Source organism: Trachurus japonicus, chromosome 10 (assembly GCF_045865225.1).
Source record: "Trachurus japonicus isolate A0001 chromosome 10, Traja_1.0".
In the NCBI taxonomy this organism is placed as follows: Eukaryota; Metazoa; Chordata; class Actinopteri; order Carangiformes; family Carangidae; genus Trachurus; species Trachurus japonicus.
This window is the reverse complement of record NC_140916.1, coordinates 36,270,759-36,294,525: the sequence shown is the minus strand read 5'-3', so window position 1 is coordinate 36,294,525 and position 23,767 is coordinate 36,270,759. Positions and strand designations below refer to the sequence as shown.

Below are 23,767 nucleotides of genomic sequence, written 5' to 3'. Positions count from 1 at the left end.
AAAGAAAAAAAAAAAAAAGATTTTCTGGGATAAAGGGGCAAATTACATAAGACTATTCCTCTTTCTGCTCCCTTTTGTTGAGATTTGGTAGGTTTTTGTTTTTATTGTAGCTTATTAAAATGCAAGATCATTTTTCCGACTGATTTATTGCCCAATGCCATGTATCTCGCTTTCTCTCCCCACCTCCCGTTGTCTTCGTTGTCACTATGTTGTCACTTTGTAGCCGCTCCACAGAGCGCAAATGGCTAATTAATATGCACGTGCTGGCCATATATGGTTGTGTAGGCATTCCGGGGGCGGAATATGGTGCGCAGTATTCTTGGATCCAGTTTGATTTATCAAAGAGAAATTGCGGAGAGTTGTGCACGCACAGTTTGATAGATATGAAAAAGGTGTAAATATTTTGGGTGTCTTTTCGCCGTAGGCCTAAGCAAAACATTTAGTAGCAGCAGTTTTACACTGCTTACTTAGAGTTTTGATAAATGAGGCCCCAAGCCCTAAGCCCAGAGCCCAGACGCTCACAGCTGCACTTCTCCGCGGCTCATCCGCGGCGCTGTCTGTGGTGCTGAAGGTGACAGGTTAACTTGACAAACAAACGGCAGCATAGTTCTGTTTGTTTATCATGTGTGTCAGTTTTGTTTGCGACCTGATAGTTGAGTTGTTGAGATTAAGAACATCACTCCCTCATCAAACCGGCGATAGGCATGCTGAAAAGAAAAAAAAAAGAGGGAGACGCGCCTGGGTATCGCAGCTGTAAAAAAAAAAAAAGATGACGTGTCGGACTAGCGATACCAAAAAGTGTCGGAATAGCAGCATGTCTAGATAGAGGGATGTCGTAATAGCGGGATGTCTAAATAGAGACATGTCGGAATAGCGGGATGTCTGAATAGTGGGCGGACCCCGATGCAGTGGATGCAGCTCTTCGGGTTGTTATCAGAGAGACCACACTCTCACGTGTGCCATCATAAATATCATCATATTATCACATATGAAAAAAAAAAAACTGTTTTGTGTAGTGTGAACACTTGTTGCAGTCCGCAATTAGGAAAAAAAAATCATATCGGCGGCTGTATGTTGCGCACAACAACAACAAACACCACATTTGCCCCCCCCCAAAAAAAGAGAAAATTAAAAAAAGATATGAATTAAGTGTCTATAATGTTTTTTAAGAGACTGCAATGATTTGTTAATTATTATTATTAATATATATGATTATTAAAAACATCATAAAAAATAAGAAAATAATTCTTATTCAAATCATATAATATCATACAACTGCAGAACAAAAGAAAACGCTATCATTGTTGCAGCAGTCTCAGCACTTAAAAGTGCGTAAGTATGCTCCTGACTGTTCGTAGATTTTGTTCTTAGTTAAGAACAAATTCTGGATAAGAAAACATTCATGAATGCCACAATCTTCGTAAAAACTTGTTCTTAAGAACGGTTTGTGAATGAGGCCCAGTATCTTTGACCATTTACTATCATTTTATTCATTTTTTTTAACACACGTGCAGACTTGCACTTGTGCCTTCAGTCATATTTCACAGCAAAAAGTTACACAGGAGGACTGACAGGATGTGCCAGTTACGCAGTGCGGTCCCATGAAGGAAGATCAGAGGACAACGTAGCTACTGGGACATAGATACGGTATGATCAGCTGTAACAACGGCTCTGCAGCCGGTTCAGCTGCAGCTCCACAGCTGTCAGAGGAGCCTCTACTGTCTCTCTCTCTCCAGCCTGGTGTCTGGCTGCACTTTGTATAACAACAGTTCAACATTGTAAGATGTAGCCTAGCTGCTAATGCTGCTCAGCTGTAGCACCGTGTGTTTTATAACGGCAGTAAAAAACAAAACATCGATCCCCCTCCGGGCACAAGCCGAGTCACAGACATTAAATAATAGAGTGTTTGAGCCAAGTTTGTCCACTCCGGTGGGTGCACCGCCACCTATGTATTTGTAAACAACTCATTCTAAGCTTTTACTCAATAATCAGTTTTAAGAGTTTATAAGAAAAAAGTCAAAATTCTCTGATTTCAGCTTCTTTAATGTGAATATTTCTGGTTTCTTTGCTCCTTCATGACAATAAAATGAGTCGCTCTTTGGTTTGTGGACAAAACAAGACATTTGAGGACGTCATCTGGTGGTTTGAGAAACACACTGATATTTTTCAACATTTTTAACATTTCATTGACCAAACAACTAATCCATTAATCATTTACATATCAACAGATTAATCGATGATGAAAATAATCATTAGTTGCTCGGGTGTAGGACCGGAGCGTCCCGTCCTCTAGCTGCTGTGGAGCTGCTGGTGTCTCTTCAGGTTGTTGGAGTGGCTGAAGGCCTTCCCACACTGTCCACACACGTACGGTTTTTCTCCAGTGTGGACGCGCTGGTGGACCGTTAACCCTTTGGAGTTAGCGAACGCCTTCCCACACTGCTCGCAGCTGTACGGCCTCTCTCCAGTGTGGATGCGCTGGTGGGCTGTTAAATTTCCAGAGGTAGCGAACGCCTTCTCACATTGCTCACAGCTGTATGGCTTCTCTCCGGTGTGGATGCGCCGGTGGTCCATTAAATGTCCAGAGGTAGCGAACGCCTTCCCACACTGCTCACAGCTGTACGGCCTCTCTCCGGTATGGACGCGCTGGTGGACCTTTAATTCTCCAGAGGTAGCGAACGCCTTCCCACACTGCTCACAGCTGTACGGCCTCTCTCTGGTGTGGATGCGCCGGTGAACCGTTAAGTTTGTGGAGCTAGCAAACGCCTTCCCACACTGCTCACAGCTGTACGGCCTCTCTCCGGTGTGGATCCGCCAGTGGACTGTTAAATTTCCGGAGGTAGTGAACCCCATCCCACACTGCTCACAGCTGTACGGTTTCTCTCCGGTGTGGACGCGGTGGTGAATTTTCAGTTTGGACAAGTCGGTGCACGATGTGCCGCACTGCTCGCACCTGTACACCGTCTGTCCACATTGGCGCTGGCGGCGGTGGGCGTTCAGAAGACCTGAGGTCCTGAACGTGTTACCACACTCATTACAGCTGTGTGATTTCTTCTTGGTGTGAACTTGTTTCTATGGCAACAGACAGGAAGAGAGAGAGAATCAATCAATCAATGATGGATGATGGATGGACATTAACTACCGTCATCATACAGCTTGTTGATGCAGCTGTTTTGTTTTCCTTCTTAAATTCTTCATTAATACAAATCTTACAAGCAGAATTATTTCCAGTACAAATTATACTGTGAAATTAAGCAAAACATGTCAGCGTTTTAGTTGATATAGTAACCAGTGATGGGAATTAGAGCGTTTAATGGCTCAAAAAGTTACTGTTTTCCCCGTTATAACTGTTACCATTTCTGACAATAAAATTCTCTGTTACTTGGTAAATGGTAAATGGTCTGTATTTATATAGCGCTTTACTATACCTGAACGATACCCAAAGCGCTTTACAGTACATCACATTCACCCATTCACACACACATTCACACACTGATGGCGGAAGCTGCCATGCAAGGCGCTAACCACGACCCATCAGGAGCAAGGTGGGTAAGGTGTCTTGCCCAAGGACACTACGGCAGCAACCGGGACAGAGCGGGATTTGAACCGCCAACCCTCTGATCGTTGGACAACCTGCTCTACCACCTGAGCCACTGCCGCCCCATGACTCAAGAAGTTAAACAGTTACTTTCTCACATGAAAAAATACTTAATAAAAGTGACGTAACAGCGCTACAGCAGGAAATAAAGTAGGCAAGTTAGGTTTTAGACTTTTTAGTGAACCACAATATAGAGTTGCAGCTAACAGTTAGCTTCATCTCTTGACTCGCTCCCACTGAAAACAGAAACACAGACCTGTGGACCGGAACCGGACGGACCGGAGGGCTCCTTGTCCTGGTGGACCGTGTCCTGCTCTTCCCCCGTAGTCCTAGTCTGCCCAAACAAATCCAGATCCTGGTTCGCCTTCTTTATCATGTTGTAGTCCTGGTCCTGGTCCTCCTCTTTAATTTCGGTCGTGTTCTGATCCAGGTCACTAATTTCCCGGTCCAGGTTCTCCTCCTTCATCCTGGTCCTGGTCAGACGGGACCTCCTCATGGTGCTTTTCCACTAGCTCAGTACGGTACAGCACGGCTCTACTCGGTTTTATCCTCTTTTCCTCCAGCCCCTCCTACCTGGTACCTCCTACTTCTCCTGCCTTCCCCTGATTGGCCAGAGCATCGTCACTGGAAGACGAGTGAGTCTGGAGCTGACGAGAGGAGAGAAACAAGAGAGAGACGATGTGATATGACGCCCCCGCCCCCGCTGAGGAGCAACTATGAAGAACTCAGAGCTGGAGAAGCACCTCAACCGAGCCGTCTGTTTACCTTTGTATTCTCACGATCTCTCACATTGCTAAGTTTCCTCCCCTTAGATACCGTTGCTAAGGTGTCGGAGTTGACGGTTGGAAGAACAGACTGGGCTGTAACTTCAGAATCATGTGACCATGTAGTCCAGTAATTTTAGGCCAAAAAAGGGGTCAACGTTAAACAAATTGCAACAGAAGCAAACTCAACTGATTTTGTATCCTCAACATGTCCTGAGTGAGGGAAAAAAAGCCCCGAAGAATCCCATTAGGGGAAAGTTTCGAAAAACACCCAAACATATCCCATTTATACGCATATAAAAAAAAAAATTCACGTGTATAGGGTAAAATTTTTAACCTTTAGATATCTCCATGAAAATTACTGAGTTGATTACTTACATTAAGACAAACAAAAAATGTATTACAAGTTTTTTGAAATTCTTTGTTAACATGAGCAAATTTGCATAAATTTGTATAAATTTGCATAAATTCCACCGTTTTGACGGCACATGTATATATGAAGTTGCTGTGGTGGTACCAGCATGAAAATTGGAATGAGTTGACTCCATCTTTCAAGATGACTGTAATTTTTCAAGACAGCCACATCCTTAGTAGAGCAGGTATGACATGAGCCAACAGTGCATAATCCAATTACGTATGGCTAATTTGCATACATACAACACCTGATCTAAACATTGAGTAGAGTAGTTGAAAATGTCTTGTTCAATCTTGTTAACATGTAATATGTTAACAAGATTGAACAAGACATTTTTTAACTGTAATATGATATTACAGTTAAAAAAGGAATGGAACCAATTTAGGCTACCCTAGAGACGGAGCATGTCATACCTGCTCTACTAAGGATGTGGCTGTCTTGAAAAATTGCAGTCATCTTGAAATTTAAAGTGGTCAACTTGTCGGTTGACCGATGGAGTCAACTCATTCCAATTTTCATGCTGGTACCACCACAGCAACTTCATATATACATGTGCCGTCAAAACGGTGGAATTTATGCAAATTTATGCAAATTTGCTCATGTTAACAAAGAATTTCAAAAAATCTTGTAATGCATTTTGTTTGTCTTAATGTAAGTAATCAACTCAGTAATTTTCGTGGAGATATCTAAAGGTTAAAAATTTTACCCTATTCACGTGAAAAATGTTTTTTATATGCGTATAAATGGGATATGTTTGGGTGTTTTTCGAAACTTTCCCCTAATAGGATTCTTCGGGGCTTTTTTTTACCTCACTCAGAACATGCTGAGGATACAAAATCAGATGAGTTTGCTTCTGTTGCAATTTGTTTAACCTTTTCTCATAAAATGACTGGACTAATGTAGAAATGTTTGAGGAAGAGTGGGCAACCAGCATTTTTTTTTAAGTTCAAGGTGTCCCAAACAAGTATCCATCGGTTTCCCTCCAAATAAGGCCCCTGGTTTTATATATTTCCTTCTCCAAGTTAACTCGATCATATTTTATAAATAGTAATTTATTACAAAAACATGAACTTTGATGTTTGTTTGCAGTAATAATCCCAGAAAGCAAAGAACACCACACCTGCTGCTTTTCCTTTTCATTAGTGTTTACAGATCTTCCATCCATTTAAACACTGAACTCATTTGTGTTTGTTGTCAGAGCTTAAATAATATTCAGACACAAACTTCCAGAAGTATTCCACTGGTGTATGGAGGGAAAGTACATCGTTGTACATTGATGAGTCAAGTACATACAGAATATTATTGGGACCAATATGCATATTACTAGCGACACCAGTCATGGAGCATGTTGTGTTTTTTCGGTCGGGACTCAATGTCCACATTGACTGGGCAATACGTTCCTGGTTGGTTTACTTAGTCCACTTGTCCACAGGTATTGTGCATCACTTGCATCAGTGTCATCTAACATCATGTCCACATCACATTATCCATTTTGGATGATAACACTCACATCCAGCACACTGTATCAAGGATCTGTCCTTCTGAAATGGAAAAAATAAATGTGAAACAAATGTTTACCTATGTATAAATCATACACATGCTTATTAGCTTGTAGATAACCTGCAGGAAAAGTTGGGGTGGTAGGGAAATTGAGTAAAATATAAAGTGTTTACACATTCACACATTTCACCAGTCACACAACACTGTCTGGCTAACCTATTATACTCTGTGATTATCATCCTAAAAGGTATGCATGCAGCCCCCAATTTACCACCACACCCTACACTCCTGAACATTCACACCTGCTCCAGGACATTACCACCTCCAAGCATCCCCCACCACTGCTTTGACTATGAATGGATTAGAAAATGAGCAGGAATTTCTTTAGAAAGCCCTGCTCAGCTTTCTGTGATGAGAGGAAACTTCTCACAGAATTGAAGGTAGGTCTAGTTAGAAATAAAGTAGTAAATTATACTAATATGCCACGGCAATATGTAATTCCTGTTGTAACAAAAAAGGTTATTAACAAAACAGTAGTTGATGTGGATTGAAAATCAAATCCTTTCATGATCTAGCCCAAGTGTTGTGATATGAATTTACTTTAAACGTATTTTGAGTTAAAGTATATTGGTGCTTTGTTTGAATGCATTTAAAACTTTATTTTTCCAAAAATGAGTTTTGTGATCTTTCCTCTGCCAGAGTTAAAGCAGAAGTAAGCGATCCGGTCGTTTTGGCTAACTTCTTGTCAGCCGATGGAGTTAGCAGCCCCCGCTCTCGTCATGGATCTATTGGTCCTCGTCCCTACGTCACCACATTCACGCGCATCCATTGGCTGCACACACAGCCCTTTATGCCGTTCTCTCTCCTCATTGGATAAAGGTTGTAGGATACAAGAAGTTTTCTCCTCGGCTTACAGCAGAGCAGAGTGGCTGACAGACCCGTGTTTCAGACCAAACACTCTATGTAAGTGATTGCTGTTGGAAGATAAAACTATTTAAGACTTATATTAACACAAATATTCCGCTTACTTCTGCTTTAAAGGTGAGCATAGTGACTGCCAACTGTCGAGATATCATTGAAAATTTGTTGTTTAGGGTATCTGTGAAGTGTTGAAGCAACACAAAACAATTCATAGTCACTATATTTCATGTTTTAGGAGACATAGCCTACACTCAGATAAAAAAAAATGGTTAAAAGGTGAATTCATCTAGATGTATCAGTTGACTGTGTATTAAAAAATGGAAGTCCAAATTACTGTTGAGAAAATTACTTAAAAAATACATGAACAAACGAATAATGAACCCAGAAGCCTGCCCTAATATGAGGTGCGGATATCAGGAGGAGTCGGTTAGCAAGTAAAAAGCTGAAGACTTTTTTAAAATTCTACATGCACAGTAACTACAAATATTAATTGTAGTTACTTTGAAAATGTATCTTTGTTATTTATTTATGTTCTAAATGTTCAAAATTAAATCCATGATTATTTTTACATGAGATGGGAGCAGTAAAAAACATCTTCTCCTAAAAAAACAAACCAAAGCTGCATGTTACTGTCCCTTTAATTCAGGTGGCAGTTGTGATGTGCTGTTTTCAGTGAGGAAAAAAGTGACAGGGGTGTGCATCTTACCTTAGCGCAGATCTCTGCTAGTCCCCTCGACCCTGATGCATGGTGTGTGAGTGGGCTAGATGCTGAAAGAGAAGAGAAAAGAAAATAATTAGAACTGAACTGATAAGAACTCAGGAACCAGAAGTCAGGAAACTGAAGAGAAGAGACCGAGAGCTGGAAGAGATTATTGGCGAGGTAAACTGTTGAAAACAATTGATTTCTCGGTGAGTCACGGTCAATCACATTAGCATGCTAACTCACTATGTTTATGAGCTTTATGATTCTTGTGCTGCCATTTCATTACTGTGTGTGTGCGATGGCCACACAGCCATGACACAATGATAGTCCTCTGCACCCACACTATTACACTATTTGTTTTTATATTTAAGTTAACCATATTTTGTTTTTGCACAATATACATTCAATTAAGTTGGTTTATTAGTTTAACATTTAAGTACTGAAATAAATCACACACAAGCTTTTGGTTTCATACAACACACTTTATTATTTGACAGTATATGTTTTCTATTTGAGCACGCATATTTAGTTAGCTTTTGTACAGTCTTTGTTTCAGTAGTGTTTCTAATCTCTTTTTTGTTTTTGAGTTACCGGTGCTGCTGGTGCTGCTGCTGGGATCCTCCAGACAAAGGATCCGCCCCCGCAAGCTCAGCCACTTTATAGCAGCCATGGCTGATTGGGCCAGCCCAAGGGCTGGTGCACCATGGGGGGGGGGGATTTAATATTTTATTTAGTTATGCTTATTATTTTCCTTAGACAGTTAGTAATTTTATTTGGTTTGGTTTTAGATTTTGTTTGTTCTAATAAGTTACTTATTCTGAATTGCTTTGTTTGTAAGTTAGCTGTGGTCTTTTGTGTTTAGTGTTTACGTTAACCCCTCGTTTGTTAGTATGGGCTGACCACCCAGTCTATAAGTTCCCCTCTTGTGTTCATTAGGTAGGTCTGTTTAGGTCTGTTTTGTCTTCTGTTAGTTTGTTCAGTTCACTTTTGGTGAAGTTCTGTTGATTTGACTTCTTTTATGGGCCCAGTCCTTATTTCCATTTGAGACGTTTTGTTACTGTATGTTTTCGGTAAATAAAAAAAAACCCTTTTGTTTTAAGTTGCTATCTGTTGTCCTCATTGCCGACTGACTTGGTCCCTCACAGTGTGAAACAATTGATAGCCGCTCGTTGCAGGCTAATGTGGTGCTGAATCAGTGTTAGGCCCCGGTAGAACATTTGTGCAGCTTAACGTTAGCTAATGAGTGTGTTGAGTTTAAAATGGTGTTTTGTACTGTTATGAATAATAAAATTAAAGGTCCCATATTATGAAAAACTGGGTTTTTTTCTGGTCTCTACATACATAAACTGATCCTCCCTGAGCCTACCAACTCCTAGAATCTCAATGACCATGTACTCATCACTCTTCATCTATGTGTTTATCTCCATAACTCAATTCAGGTAAGAAACACTTGCAAGGAATGCTCTTGTTATTGATTTAGAACATGTACCTTCCTATATCTTCTGCCTTACTAGACACACCATGCTGTAAGCCGAGCAATTGGTGGAAACTGAAAGTAAGGCTGTTTTCGAAACCGCATACTACCGTACTGCCTACTACATACTGCGTTATATGTACTGTATACTGCATACTGAATGTGGGATTCAGTATACCACTTCAGCAGACCGACGCCGTTATCATCGCAGTATGCAGTATACGAGTTTCCCAGAATGCATTTCACGGCAACCGGTAGCAGTAGCTGTAAACAGGCTAAAAGCTGTTTTATTTCCTGCTCTAGCGCTGTAATTATGTAACTTTATTAAGTTGTAATATTTTTTCATGCGAGAAAGTAACTGTTAAGACTCCAAATATACGGCCAGTTTATCCAAATGACGGCTGTTTAAAAGTTTGCTCCGATGTTTTTCAGAGAAGTGAAGCTCCGCAGCGACCGGGACATCACAGAGGCAGTAGCCGGTCTGCAGAGCTGCTCGGCCGGCCAGCACTACGACATCATTCCGGAGGAGAAAACGGTCGCTAATTAACTTACCCGCAGGTTTTTAAAGGTTTACCACCGGCTGGTTAAATTATTTTCAGGAGATAAATGTTGGTCTCATTGATGAAATCTCAATTGTGGCAGTAGCATTAGTTTGTTTGAATGTTAAGTGAAGCTTCTTGTGTGTAAGCGGCGCTGCCTCGGGGCTCTGGAGCCTAACGTTACGGAAGAAATCACCACATTTACAAAAAATAAATAAATATTTTACAATGAACCGATCAGTCTGCATTAAGTTGTATTTTATTAAACTATAGTTACGGTACACGGCTACACTACCGTCTTTGGTTACGGTTAGGACGTCAGGGGAGCATTGCATTGTGGGATACAGTACGCAGTGTAGTCTGGTCAGATGTATACTGGAGATATTTTCCGAATCAGTACGACATCCGGGAACTTTTCGCATACTGCAGATTTTGCTTTTGTTCGCATACTACATACTGCATACTACATTTTGGCCAAATCAGTACGTACTAGCAGTACAGTATGCGGTTTCGAATACAGCCTAAGACCTTCCCCAGCAAGGCCACAATGCTCCACGCATACATGCATTTTGAAGCCCAGACAGCTCACAGCTACACATACTCCTGTTTTAAGTGTGGATACCATCCACCTGTGGTTATCATGGACCTGCACAGAAAGGGTGTCTTCAGTATGCCTAGTGAGTAACAGAACAAACAGCATGTAAGAAAAACATTACAATGCTTTATTAATAGCATGCTTGACTTTACAGTAAGTGAGATGGAGGCTCCACCAGCAGAATTTGATGGCAGAGTCAACATCAAAGATTTCTGGGACTCTGTGACCTCTCAGAACATTTGTAGTGGCTTATTGACAAGTGAGTTCATAACATTTTCAGTAGGTAGAATAATATCTATTCCTCTATAATATTGAAAATATTCTGTTACAGAATGACTTTCCATCATTATAGCACTATTAGCTCTCATATTAATATACATTTCACTCCTCAAGTTTATTGATGTGGGTTTACACTTACTTCATGACATCTTTGCTCTTCAATCTACCCAGTTGTCTGTAATTAATCTTCTGGAATGATTTGTCCAGACAACTGTTGTGTGATAAAGTTACTCTTTTAAACTCCAGTTGGTCGGAAGAACCCCTTTCTGGTTTTACCGTCTTATAACAACTGGGCACCTTGGATTGGACCAAAATGCAGAGATGGGGACACTGTTTTCAACACAGAGCATGAGAAGTTGCATGCACCAAGGCAGGCTGCTGAAATGTCAGATCTCCAAATGACAGAGGAGAAGGCTCCAAGATGCCCTTATTAACCTCTGGGTAATTGCTATCCTACAACTGTTAATTCACTGTGTAGTGACTCATGGATAAATAATGTTATTTATTATTTTGTTTTATTTGTTTGTTTTTCCCATGTTGAAATAATAGGTGGACATGGTGCTAAAACTATGCAAACAATGTGGCATAGATTCTAAAGGCTCTAAGATGGACCTTATTCTGAGACTCCGGGAGGAGATGAAGAACAGGTCATCTTATGATAAGATTTTTGAGAAGGTCTGGGGAGCATCAGGTAGGCTTACATCTTTCACTGAAGAGCTGCATGTTGTTACTGTACAGTGATGAAATAGTGTTTCATGCAATATCTTTAGTGTGAAATGTTTTCAAAAAGTAAACATACATTGTAGCTCAACAGTTGTCACAGGACTTAAATCATGGACCACACTGAGTAATACACAATGTGGCAGTTATTTAGTGTAGCAAGTTGTGCAATCTCATTAACTCAACTTTTGGTTTTCCATAGGCAGAGGTGCGTAGAGTAGCCAAACATTGTACTCAAGTAAGAGTATAGTTACTTTAGAATAATGCTACTCAAGTAAAAGTAAAAAGTAGCCATTCAAACATTTACTTGAGTAAGAGTAGAAAATACTTGGTGAAAAAGCTACTCAAGTACTGAGTAACTGCTGAGTAACCTCTGATTTGTTTGTTTAATGATCAGCGCGTAAATGTAGGCCTAATCAAATACACAAAAATATAATAGCAATGAAAAGATTCAGATATTGCCAAAGAACAACATTTAACAACTAAGACAAAAGCCTAAATGACTTTTTTTTACAAAGTAGCCTAACATAAATTAAGACAACTTCAGCCACAATAACTTACATAGGCCTATCTATGATCTACTGTCTGAGACTAATGCCAGAAACCGATTGGTTTCTAGTGAAACCAAAGTCACATGACCACACCCCCGAAACTGGAGGGGTGGTCATGTGACTAGGAGTCACATGTCTCCAGGTGTGTATGGGGTTTAAACTTCCTGGGGAGGAAGAAGAATAAGATGACCTGGATGACTGAGAACCTTCACCAAAGACGGTTTATATTGAATATCTTTGCCTTCACGGACATTATCCACGACATACCAGGGCTGACGTCATCCTAATCATTTATTAACCGCAGTTTCTCAAATTTGAGGCGGAGTGGCCGTCCTGTTTACTGCGGAGATTTTGTGTGCGGTCATGTGACTGTCTGGCTCTGTCTGATTGGTTAAACGGAGGCAAACGTCGCGAGTGGCTACATCTGATTGGTGAAACGCAGTCATGTGACAGAGGCTCGGAAGTATCTCATTAAAACAAAACAATTTGAGGGAATGGATGAGAAAGACAGGGAACACATTTGGGTTGTCAAGGCAGTCATCCCTCAATGTATCGGTGTGGTGGACGGCACACACATTGGCCGCGTGTCTTAGATTCGTTAAGAGTGCTAAGTGCTAAGATCTTCTTAGTAGCGCTCTTAAGAACGCTGTGAAAGAAGAATGTGTTTCCCAGAGTCGCTCTTAGCTGAAGAAGATCTTTCACTAAGAAGGAAATGTAAGATCGAGCTGACCCACTCTTAACAGCCTTCTTAGCGACCAAATGCTCAGTGATCAAGCGCGTCAGGGAAATTTATATCCTCCACTTTTTAAAATAATAAAACAATGCTCAATGTGGAAATGCGCTCCACTGCGGACCACTGGCGCAAGAAACACAGGCTAATAGCAGAGAAGAAAAAAAAAAAACGTTTATTGGATTACACGTTTAAGTTTTCCACACACATCTGCATATGAGTTTATAGTACTACACATAAAAAAAACATCAACAACCCTGTGGCATTTCACAGATATCAAGGAAACAGATGTAATTGAACTCAGCTGAACCTCATCCAGAGAGGCTCCACCTGCTACTCTATATAAAGGCGTTGCCAAAGTCCGCACGTGTGAGAAACCATGGCTGCAATACATTCTACACTATACGGCTCTGCGCTCTCTTTACTGGGCGTCTGCATCACCTGCAATGAAGGGAGATTGATTAGTGAAATTGAACGGGATACATTGCGTAATGCAGATAAAAATAGAAATGCCCCGTACCTGAATCCTGGGGTAGGATGATTGGAACCGAGATGGAGGGACGGTTGAACTGCGCCTCGGCAAGCGCCAGCTGCCTCCGGTGCAGCTCCAACCTCTCCTGCTTTATCCGGACCATCTCCTCCTGCAGGGCAGTTTGTTGTTGGAGTTGGCCCTCTATCCCCCGCAGCACCAGCTTCTCCCTCTCCAGGCGCACCAGCGTCTCGCTGCAGGTGCAGGTTGTTATTGCAGGCCGCCCGGTTAAGCCTCTCTGCGTGCGGACACCGGGCCCTGCTGGTTGGCGCGCGGGGACAGGGCTCGGTTGTGCGGGGAGAGGGCTCGGTTGTGCGGGGAGAGGGCTCGGTTGTGGGGGGTCGTCCTCTCCTGTGGCCGTGCATGTACCTGCTCCGCTCCCGGATGGCTCCTCTTCCTCCTCACTTTCAGACAGCCCCTCGTCCCCCTCAACATCAACGCCCCCAGTAATGCCTTCAGAGGCCGTCTTCCCGATGATTGAGAGGACTTTCTCCTCGTCGGGAGTGAGGTTCGTCCCACCCGGTGCTCCACCACCCGTGCCCATCGATTCCCTCCTCACCTTGGCACTCTTTTTTTCTGTCTGGCTCTGAAACTCCTGCCACTTCTTCCTCACAGCACCCCAGTCACGCAGGCCACATGGGCTGGAGGGGGACATCTTCTCGGCTATCGCCTGCCACACACGGTTCCTCACAGTTATGTTTTTTTCCCCCCTTGTTCCCCAGAATAGAACGTCACGGTGCTGCCACACCTCGTCCACTAAGACGCCCATCTCCTCCGCGGTAAACGCTGGTGCCCGCTTGTTTTTTTTGCTGCTGGCTTCTGCCATTCTCACATGTGTGTGCCTATATCCACGGGGGTATATATGCGCTAATTGGCTTGATTACTACTTGGATACACCTGTTGACACACACACACACACACACGATGCATGCGTAACTAATTGCACCTGTGTGTGGGGATCACGGGGCGCTGTGTGTGACTTATGCGCTGATAGAGAGGTGGGTGATCGATTTGCCTGGCATCGATTGATTCAGTGTCAGCACCACCGCGGTGGACAGCTCCCACTAAGAGCTTCTTAAGAAGCTTCTTTGGCTTGATCTTAAAGGAGTTTTTTATGTATCCAATCCCCCTTAAATTGCTTTGAATCAGTTCTTAAAACTTATTGGAAACTTTTTTTTTTTTTTTAATTCAAACATAGAGCTTGTTCTGACACTTTTTCATACGGCAACTTTCTCTCGTGAGAGTAAGCACAAGGTTTTGACTGGTCCGGATGTTCATTGTATTAATATGTAATGAGGCGCACATTGATTGGACGCAGGAAGGACAGAGCCGGAATGGTGGCTGGCCCAGTGGGCTACATGCAGGCTGTATTGGAAACCGCATACTATGCTGCTCTCTATACCGTAACCATGCTATATAACTTCATAAAATAAAACAAAATTGAATCGGTTCATTGTAAAACATGTATTTATTGATGCAAATGTGGTGATTTCTGTACGTAGGCTACAGAGCCCCGGTGCAAAGCTGCTGCTGCTCTGTGTGAAGCTTCACTTTTCATTCAAACAAACTAATACGACTGCCACAATTGTTAGATTTCATCAATGAGACCAACATTTATCTCCTAAAAAGAATTTAACCAGTCGGCGGTAAACCTCTACAAACCTGCGGGTAAGTTAATTAACGAACGTTTCCTCCGCGGGCATGACAACGTAGTTTGACCGGTTAACGAGCACTGCAGACGGGTTGAGGAGTCACTCCTCCTCCTCTCCTCTGGTGCTCACTGCAGCTGGCTGCACCTCACTTCTCCCAACGCGGAGCTAACTTCTAAACAGCCGTCATTTGGATAAACTAACCGCACATTGGAGATCTAAACCCTTACTTTCTCGCACGAAAAAATATTAAAACTTAATAAAGTGACGAAATAACAGCGCTACAGTGGGAAATAAAACAATAAGTAATGGTGGCGCGGCGGAAGTCGGGGTGCGCGGCGGAAGTCGGGGTGCGTGAAATTGTAGGTCACACTGTAGCCACTAGGTGGAAGCATCGTACTGAGATGCAGCTCAAAAGATTTTGGGGGTAATTCCACGTTTGACCACAACGTAGCTGCAATGGAGAGTGGCGCTGTTCATAGGCCATAGGTACTTCATTTGCAGCTGTGGTCGAGAGAGCTAGAGAGTGGATGGAGAGAGGGACCGCTACGCCGGTCAATCAGATCAATGTTGTTGTTTTATTGTTTCACAGTGGTTACAGTAGCCTACGTTCAACAGGATCAGTGGTTCTCAGCCTTTTGGGGGTCCCCTGCATATTTTTGATCTCTCCTGTAGCCTGGCTGGGTGGCTCCAAGTTTGAGTAGTTTGAGTTCTGCAAGTTCTGGTGAATGTAACAATCCACTCACAGCCCACGACCGCTACGTCTGTGCCAGCAGCCTGGACCCGATGCTGCTGGACTCACGAGCGGAGCAATAATGCACATCTGTCAGCAGCTGCTCTTGAAGGGACAGATTAGATGCTGATTTTGTTAACAGTGACTTTGTTGCATCCAAACATTTAGCATATCTGTCGGATGCTGTCTCTTATCCGGCACAAAGTGGGAGATGACAGAACTACTTTAATCGAGGGAAAGCTACATTGTTGCGAGTTGACTCCGGCCGGCGTGTGCACATGCACTAAGCCTGTGAATATTCTCAATATTCTCAATATCTTCCTCAAATGAAACATTCGATTTCTGGGCATTTATACCTCGGGCCGACAATAGCTTATTTTTTTCTTCAATTATTGTTTTCATCTACAGTTATATTTATCATAATATGCCCAATTCGGGAGGGAGAGAGGGGGAGAGAGTGCCGCGGTCACGTTACATAATGTAACAGTTTCCAGAAAAATACAAAACAGGATATTTATTCATGTTACCCTCTGTTTAGGTAGATAAAGGTCTCAGTCACATTTGAATAAAAATAATGCAATTAGGCTAAATATCATAGGATCTTTTTTTTAAAGATAGGCCTATTTTATTCTTAGTTCCATAATTCAGAGATGATTTTCACTTAACGAAATGAAACGAAACAATGAAGCCTACATCCTCCGGCTTATGAAAAGTGTGAGGAGAGGTAGCTACTGTAAGAACCGGTTTTTCTAAGCTGACTGAACAGCTGTGTGAAGTTCTGTGGGGGGCAGGGCTGAAGTATCCACAAGCACACCTATTGATCAGAGATAAATGAAGGTGCTAATGTGTCTCTGATGTGTCTATTAAGCTGGCCCTACAGACCGCTGCATATAAACCCCACTGTAGCGATTTTCACCCAGTCTCGCTTTCAATAAAACACACACTAGCATTCTATAGCCTAATTGCAATCAGTGAAATAGAAATCAATATAAAACACAATTTAAATATGAGTTGTTGCTCTAGTTTAATAGCGCTGCAGCTGCATTTACCGTGCGCCCCTGTCTGTATGTGAACCTGTGTCTGTCTATGTGCGGGCAGCGATCGGAGATGGTGTTTTAAATAACCATGCTAGAGTTTCACCAGCTCTCATCTCCGCCAGTCTCAACCTGCCGCCTCTCTCGCGTGCGCCGCACGTAAACACACGTGAGACGTGGACACATTTATTTATTTTTTTTAATTTTTTTTCTGTGGGAAACACTGATCAAGCTGTGCATACGCACAACTCTCCGCAATATTCCATTGATAAATCACACCGGACCCAAGAATGGTGCAGACATGAACACACCTCGTACTTCTACCCCAGAATGCATCAGCACAACCATATATGGTCAGCACGTGCATAATTAAGTAGCCATGTGCTCTGTGGAGCAGCAACAAAGACAACACCCGGAATGATGCTTCGGCGGACCTGCCCTCGCTTTTGAGGTCGGTTGTGAGAAAAATGCCTGCTGTCCAGACAACTGTGTTTTTTTTAAGCACCCCTGCATTACACAAACACACACATACGGTATATAGCCGCACATATAGGCTATATCAGTGATCATAATGATGATAAGAGAAAATGCATTGTTCACTAAAACTGCACGTTGGCATCCCAGACTGAAATAAAATCTTTGCTTACAGTGAGAGCTGCTCTACTAAGTGAACTATACCTTTCTTGCGTTACTAATGTTATTGTGTCTCGAGTGTTTCAGAGTCGGCCGGCTGTAAACCAGCTGACCCCGACTGACTTTTTTTTTTTTTGCGGTCACATCAGCACGGCTGCATCTTCGGTCGCGGCTGCTGTGGCATTTGCCCATATTGCTCTATGGCCAGTCCGTCCCTGTCACTGGTTGTTTGTGTTGTCTGTCAAAACATGGATGAATGAAACCCACACATCTTGTAGCCTATTTCTATCGAGGGAAAGTTATTTCAGGATATCCTGTTTTATCGCCCAGCCCGAAAGGCTATTGCCCGTTCATTCATGAGAAATCATCCAGCTACACTCTCAGTCAAACAAGGTGGGGAATGAACACTACTGTACAGTAGTTGGCTCATTTTAAAAACACTGGCAGCATCGCCCACTGAGTTAATTAACTGCTGTGTAGAAAACCACGCTGTGGTCCATAATCGCGGTGCAGATGGGTGTGTTTGGAGGAGGAGGATCGATAAAAGAGAGTGAGACGTATAGCTGCCGTCGTTACATCTTTCTCATTGAAAAACTATACTGTATTATTATTATATTGCATTCCCCATTCGTGTTCACTGCTCCGTGCTGCTGTCTTATAGAGGCGATCTGCTGCTCACAGATGCCACCTGGCGGTTGTTTGGGCACATTGCAGCTTCTGGTGAAAACACAGTTACTCCTCCACAAAAAATCCGCGTGAGCCTCCCGTGACTCACGCGTGAATCTCGCGTGAAACCGTCCAAATGAAACTAGTACCCACTGTAGATCTGAGGAGCAGGCCATTTTTGAAGGTGCCTTCATAGCCAAAGACGAAGATGTTGCCGCATTTGTTGACTACATCCACAACACGACCAAACATGTAAGACTGCACACACACACACACACACACACACACACACACACACACACACACACACACACACACACATATGTACACGCCAAAAGTTTGGACACACCTTCTCATTCAATGTGTTTCCTTTATTCTCACTGAAGGCACCAAAACTATGAATGAACACATGTGGAATTAACAAAAAAGGGTGAAATAATTGAAAACACGTCTTTTCTTCTTTCTCTTCTCTTTCTTCTTCCTCTCCTTCTTCCTCCTCCTCCTCTATCTCTGCCCCCACCAATTCTAGTTTCTTCAAAGTAGCCCCCCTTTGCTCTGATTACTGAAAATGGTTTTCACTTCACAGGTGGTGAAGCCTTGTCAGGGTTCATTAGTGGAATTTCAGTGAGAATCAAACAATGTAAATAGTCATGAAAATAAAGGAAATGCATTGAGTGTGTCCAAACTTTTGGCCTGTACTGTGTGTATGTATATATCCCTTCTACTGAAGAGTTAAGCTGAATCTGTGGACCATTTGTATCAACCATTTTCCATAATGTAGGTCTCTGGAAGAGGTGTTTGTGGAGGGGAGTGGTCGGCAGCCAGGGAGACCTCCCAAAGATCTGCCAGTAAAGTTGATGAGGAGGGACTGGAGCTGGCAGTGTGTCGGCATGGAGTGCTGCTCCATGCTTTGAATATGTACGGGGGAAACATTTTTGCCTATCCCCTGTACCTGCAGGAGAAACTGGCCAGTAGGCAAGTAACCTTTTTTTGCATGGATGTCACATGCAAATATTGGCCATACCTACAAAAAGTGGTGAAAAGCTGCCCAGAGCTCCGGCACCTCCTTGGCATGAAGCCATTCCTCTCGGTGTTTCATGCCAAAGCTCATGATTTCAAGTGTGAGGTAAATAAATATTACAATGTAATGGAATCACATCTGAACACCTGCATAAGAATGTCAACAGCTTCTCTATATTGCTATTTTCTTATTTATCCAGGTGAAATGGAGTGGGGCATATCAGGACGGAGCTGGCTCAACACTTGGGGAGGAGGTAGAGCAATGTAATGCCTTCCTGTCCAGGATAGCAGTGACCACCAAGCACATGTCAAAAGCAGGTGAGATGACCACATACTGCATTAGTTAGATCATAAGTGTAATAAGTAAGGATAGTAATGGTAAATATTTTCTGTGTTTACAGGGCGCACAGACATGCTGACTCTCATGGCCATGCGCTGGAATCAGCAAAAGTTCCAGAATTTGGCCACCTCACTGAGTCACCGATACCAAAAGGTAATGACATCAGATCAGGGTACGTTTACATGGACAGTTTCAATCGGTTTCAGAAAGGTTTGGGAGACCAAACCGAAAAATACCAAACCAACAATAGAGCAGCACGACAGCCCTCCAGAGGAGCAGCTCGATGCTACCACAGAGGAGCAGCACGACAGCCCTCCAGAGGAGCAGCACGGCCCTCCAGAGGAGCAGCTCGATGCTACTACAGATGAGCAGCACGGCAGCCCTCCAGAGGAGCAGCTCGATGCTACCACCGAGGAGCAGCACGACAGCCCTCCAGAGGAGCAGCACGGCCCTCCAGAAGAGCAGCACGACAGCCCTCCACAGGAAGAGACTGTTTTCACCCTCAATCTTGTTCCTGTCTCTCCCACACCCTATTCCACTTATTTTTCTCCTTCTTCCTCTTCCACTGAAACAGTCGGGCCTCCTCTGAACACAGCTGGGCCTCCACCAGCTGGGCCTCCACTAGCTGGGTCTCTCCTGAACACAACTCGGCCTCCACCAGTCAGGTCTCCCTTGAACACAGCTATTCCCCCTCCAAACTCCAAGTCTCTGCGAAAGAGGAACAGACAGACTTTGATTAAGAAGTGGCCACAAGAGAAGATACGAAGAAAGGGTAAGTTTTGTTTTGCATGGTATGTGTTATTCCATACTATTAATAATTTGATTACCTGACAAATTGGACTTCTTTTTCTCCTTCCTCTTCCACTGAAACAGCCGGTCCTCCCCTGAACACAGCCGGGCTTCCACCAGCCGGTCCTCTCCTGAGCACAGCTGGGCCTCCACCAGCCGGTCCTCTCCTGAGCACAGCTGGGCCTCCACCAGCCGGGCCTCTCCTGAACACAGCTGGGCCTCCACCAGCCGGGCCTCTCCTGAACACAGCTGGGCCTCCACCAGCCGGGCCTCTCCTGAACACAGCTATTCCTCCTTCAAACTCCAAGGGCCCTAGTTTGGTGGCGCAGCGCAGGTGGCGCAAGGTAGCGCAGCTGGTGTAATGCAAGTTTCGACCAGCGCAGCCTAGCGCAAGGTCAGATTGGCAGATCGTGCTGCGCTGAGATAGGTGTGGCCGCGCAGCAGGGGGAGGCGTCACAGATTCAGCTTGGCTCAGTGGAAGTTTCGTGCGAAAATGTCCCGTCGAGGGTGCGCTGAAAGCTCGCCACCTCAAACCAGGTCTACTCTCAGCGCAGGGCGAAGCGCAGCAGGTGCAGTGGAAGTTTGGCTGACTGACCTGCAGTGCACACACGTCACCAAGACCTCACAGGCAGGTCTCCACAGTTCCAGACACATTTCAATGCAATAAATATCCACAATAACCACTATTTAATGCAACTAACGGAATCAACACGTGAATTTATATCTATATAGATTGTCCCATCACATCTGACGTCAGATCAAAGGCTGTCGGCAGCGTAATGGAAACTCCACCTGAATTAACACAGCAGGGACGAACTGGCACTGAAAAGCAGCTGTGGATGGCCCAAGAGCAGGACTGAGGGTGGATGACTGCATGTCGCTGCCGTGTTGAGATACGCACGGTGCCGTTGTGATGATCCGCTTTATTTATTTATTTACTTATTAATTTATTAGCGGGCGAGCGACCGCGTCGTCACGCAGCCGTAAAGAAAAACAAAACACAAATCATCATCTCTAAGCCCACCACAACATCCTCGGTATCAGATAGTCAGTATATAGCCTACTACAGTATACTCAGCATCTCTATCACAGAAAAAAAAGAGAGACGGACAGACAGACACACACAGGTCCTTTATGCTGATTCCATCCCTGTTACGCATGGTGTTTGTTTAAGTTGTGATTAGTGTACATCTCTCATCTTTCTTACACAGGGTTTGAATAAATGTGAGTTTCTTTAATAGTTTATTAGTTGTTGTTTTTTACACTGGGCAGTGGTTCTCAGTGTATCAGATCAAACCTGATTAAGGATATTAGTAAACTCATTATTCGGCCACTCTGAGCTCGGACCTCCGGACCAAAACAGCTGTTTCCTCCTGGGAGAGGTTCGGCCTCTGGCTTCGCTGTCTCCTCCGTCCATGTCAAAGTATAAAATGACAAACTCGCAGTACGCATCGCCCGCGGCGCAGTTAAAGGTGAGGAGAGGAGCTCATTTGATTGGTGAAGATCCGAATCGGCTGTGTTAATCCCACTTCTCCTCCTCCTAACGGTTACATGCTGCCACTCCGACATACCGCCATTCCGACATTCTACTATTCAGACATGTCACCATTTCGACATGCAAACGTCCTGCCATTCCGACAGTTTCGTCCCGCCATTCCGACAAGGCTTTAATTTCCATAAGGAAATGTGCGTTACTCCGAGCGGTGGTTAGGGTGTGTGTGTGTGTGTGTGTGTGTGCGTGTGTGTGTGTGTGTGTGTGTTTACTTTTTTTTTTCTTCATGTTTTAAGACATGTGTACAGATGTGATACAGTCAGTGGAAGCTTAATAAATAAACAAACACAAAGTCTCGCCATTTATAATCACACACTCCGATGTCAGTTTGTAACAATTCCCCAACTGGCACAACGCAGTCCTGCTGCAGGCGGATCTAGGCTCGCGCTACTGGTGCGTCCAGGGAAGCAATGATCAAAGTCGCTACTTAGTCTGAGTCTCTGTATTTCACTGAACTCAAAACGCGCCCATCACAGGCGGCATATAATAAACTATTACACACAGATCAACAGAACCCGAAAGCCCTCCCCCCTCCCGCTGTCCATTAAGTCCCAGTCCCAGCTGTGGGAATGAGTGTGTATGTGTGGTGTGGATGTGTGTGGGTGCGCGAGCGCACAGTCACTGTCCGTGCCGGCGTGTATGTGTGTGTGCGGGGGTGCGCGATGTGTGTGTGTGTGTGTGCGTGCGTGCGTGTGTGTGTGGTGAGGGTGAGTGAGAGAGAGTTTGTTTGTCCTACTGTCCACACGGGAGAGACGCCGCGGCTCTGCCGAGGTGACCACACCAATCCTCTCCCTCGTCCCGCTTGGCTGAGAACGGGCCGTGCGGTGTCCAAACGGGCCTTTATGATCCACAGGGTAATCCACTGGGAAAAAAAACCACTGCCACCTCTGTAGAGTCCTGGGGTTATGGTGACTGGCTGCACTTTGAAAAGAATAAGGAAGGCTATGTTACAAAGGTGTGGTGCTGCATCTGCAGGGAGCACTATAAAAAGCGCACTGCACAACACATATACATCCATAATGCGGATACATACCTAACTGGCAGCACAAATGTTAAAAAATGCACTGCCAAAACACATGTCAACTCAAAAGCTCACATCACAGCATGCCAGCAAGCCAACCAGGCTCCAGCTAATTCTAATACAGTTACACAGCTCCAGAAACTTAATGACAAAACTGAAACAAAAATGTGTAAATTATTTGATATTGCATACACTGTGGCATACACTGAGCAGCCTTTTAGTCTGTACAAAACTTTAGTTTCTGTGGAGCGCAAGCATGGGGTGGAGCTAGGGTACACCTACCACAACTCAAAGTCCTGCCGCATATTTATCCAGCACATTGCTGGAAACATCAGAGACAAACTTCAAGCTCTTACAAAATGTGAGCCTTTCTACTGCTCCTTACTGTTCGATGGAAGCACAGACAAAGGAACATCAGAGTTTATTGAAAATGGCTCCCCAAGAATCAGACTACTTGGGTAAGGAAAATGTAGACTAATAGTCGATGTTGAATATGTTTTTTTCCCCCACATGTAAATTCATGGTTATTTTTGCTTTGTTCTTTTTGTTTCATGTTTTAGTATTGCAGAGCCAACAACATGTGATGCTGATGGGGTTTTTGAGGCCATAATGCAAAAGTGTGCAGAGAATGATCTGGATCTGAGTGACTGCAACAGCAGCTGATGGAGCAGCCGTCAACTTTGGAAAGACAAATGGTGTCCTCACCAAACTGCAAGAATCTGTGCCATGGATGCTCAAAGTGCATTGTGTCGCCCACAGACTGGAACTATGTCTGAAGGATGCCTTCAAGGGCACTTACTTTGAACAGGTACTTTACTGTTGTTTCTGCAAATAACAATTTCAATGCAAGTAGTTGTTGTTTTTTAGCAACACATTTCAAATCTGTGTGCATAATCATGCAGGATCAACCTTGTTAGTTTTTGTTGATTCATACATTTTCCTTTAGCACACCATACTTCATACTTCCCAACATTTGTGATGCCTTTTTGATGTTTATTCTGCATTAACTGAGCTC

The 23,767-nt window shown here is 43.7% G+C and overlaps 3 protein-coding genes and 2 gene segments (V, D, J or C); 3 read left to right on the top strand and 2 right to left on the bottom strand.

Moving 5' to 3' along the window:
* Positions 1-23,767, top strand: part of LOC146980333 (immunoglobulin kappa light chain-like) — a 202,386-nt gene that overhangs the window by 115,124 nt on the left and 63,495 nt on the right. The gene's annotated exons all lie outside the window — the stretch shown is intronic.
* Positions 1-23,767, bottom strand: part of LOC146980335 (Ig kappa chain V-III region MOPC 63-like) — a 105,509-nt gene that overhangs the window by 29,112 nt on the left and 52,630 nt on the right.
* The window catches only part of LOC146980338 (Ig kappa chain V-III region MOPC 63-like), a 126,788-nt gene that overhangs the window by 95,296 nt on the left and 7,725 nt on the right, over positions 1-23,767 (top strand).
* The window catches only part of LOC146980332 (uncharacterized), a 94,740-nt gene continuing 73,210 nt past the window's right edge, over positions 2,238-23,767 (bottom strand). The window contains exons 4-5 of the mRNA XM_085788584.1: positions 20,445-20,473; positions 2,238-3,062 (exon numbers count right to left, since the gene is read on the bottom strand). Of these exons, the coding sequence (XP_085644710.1) occupies positions 2,290-3,062; positions 20,445-20,473 (802 nt within the window). The 3' untranslated portion in view covers positions 2,238-2,289. The remainder of the gene's footprint in view (positions 3,063-20,444; positions 20,474-23,767) is intronic.
* Positions 17,062-20,015, top strand: LOC146980339 (uncharacterized). Its single transcript, XM_085788877.1, has 6 exons — positions 17,062-17,084; positions 18,177-18,282; positions 18,812-19,156; positions 19,251-19,368; positions 19,452-19,882; positions 19,986-20,015. Exons 1-6 carry the CDS (start codon positions 17,062-17,064, stop codon positions 20,013-20,015), a joined length of 1,053 nt encoding a protein of 350 aa, XP_085645003.1.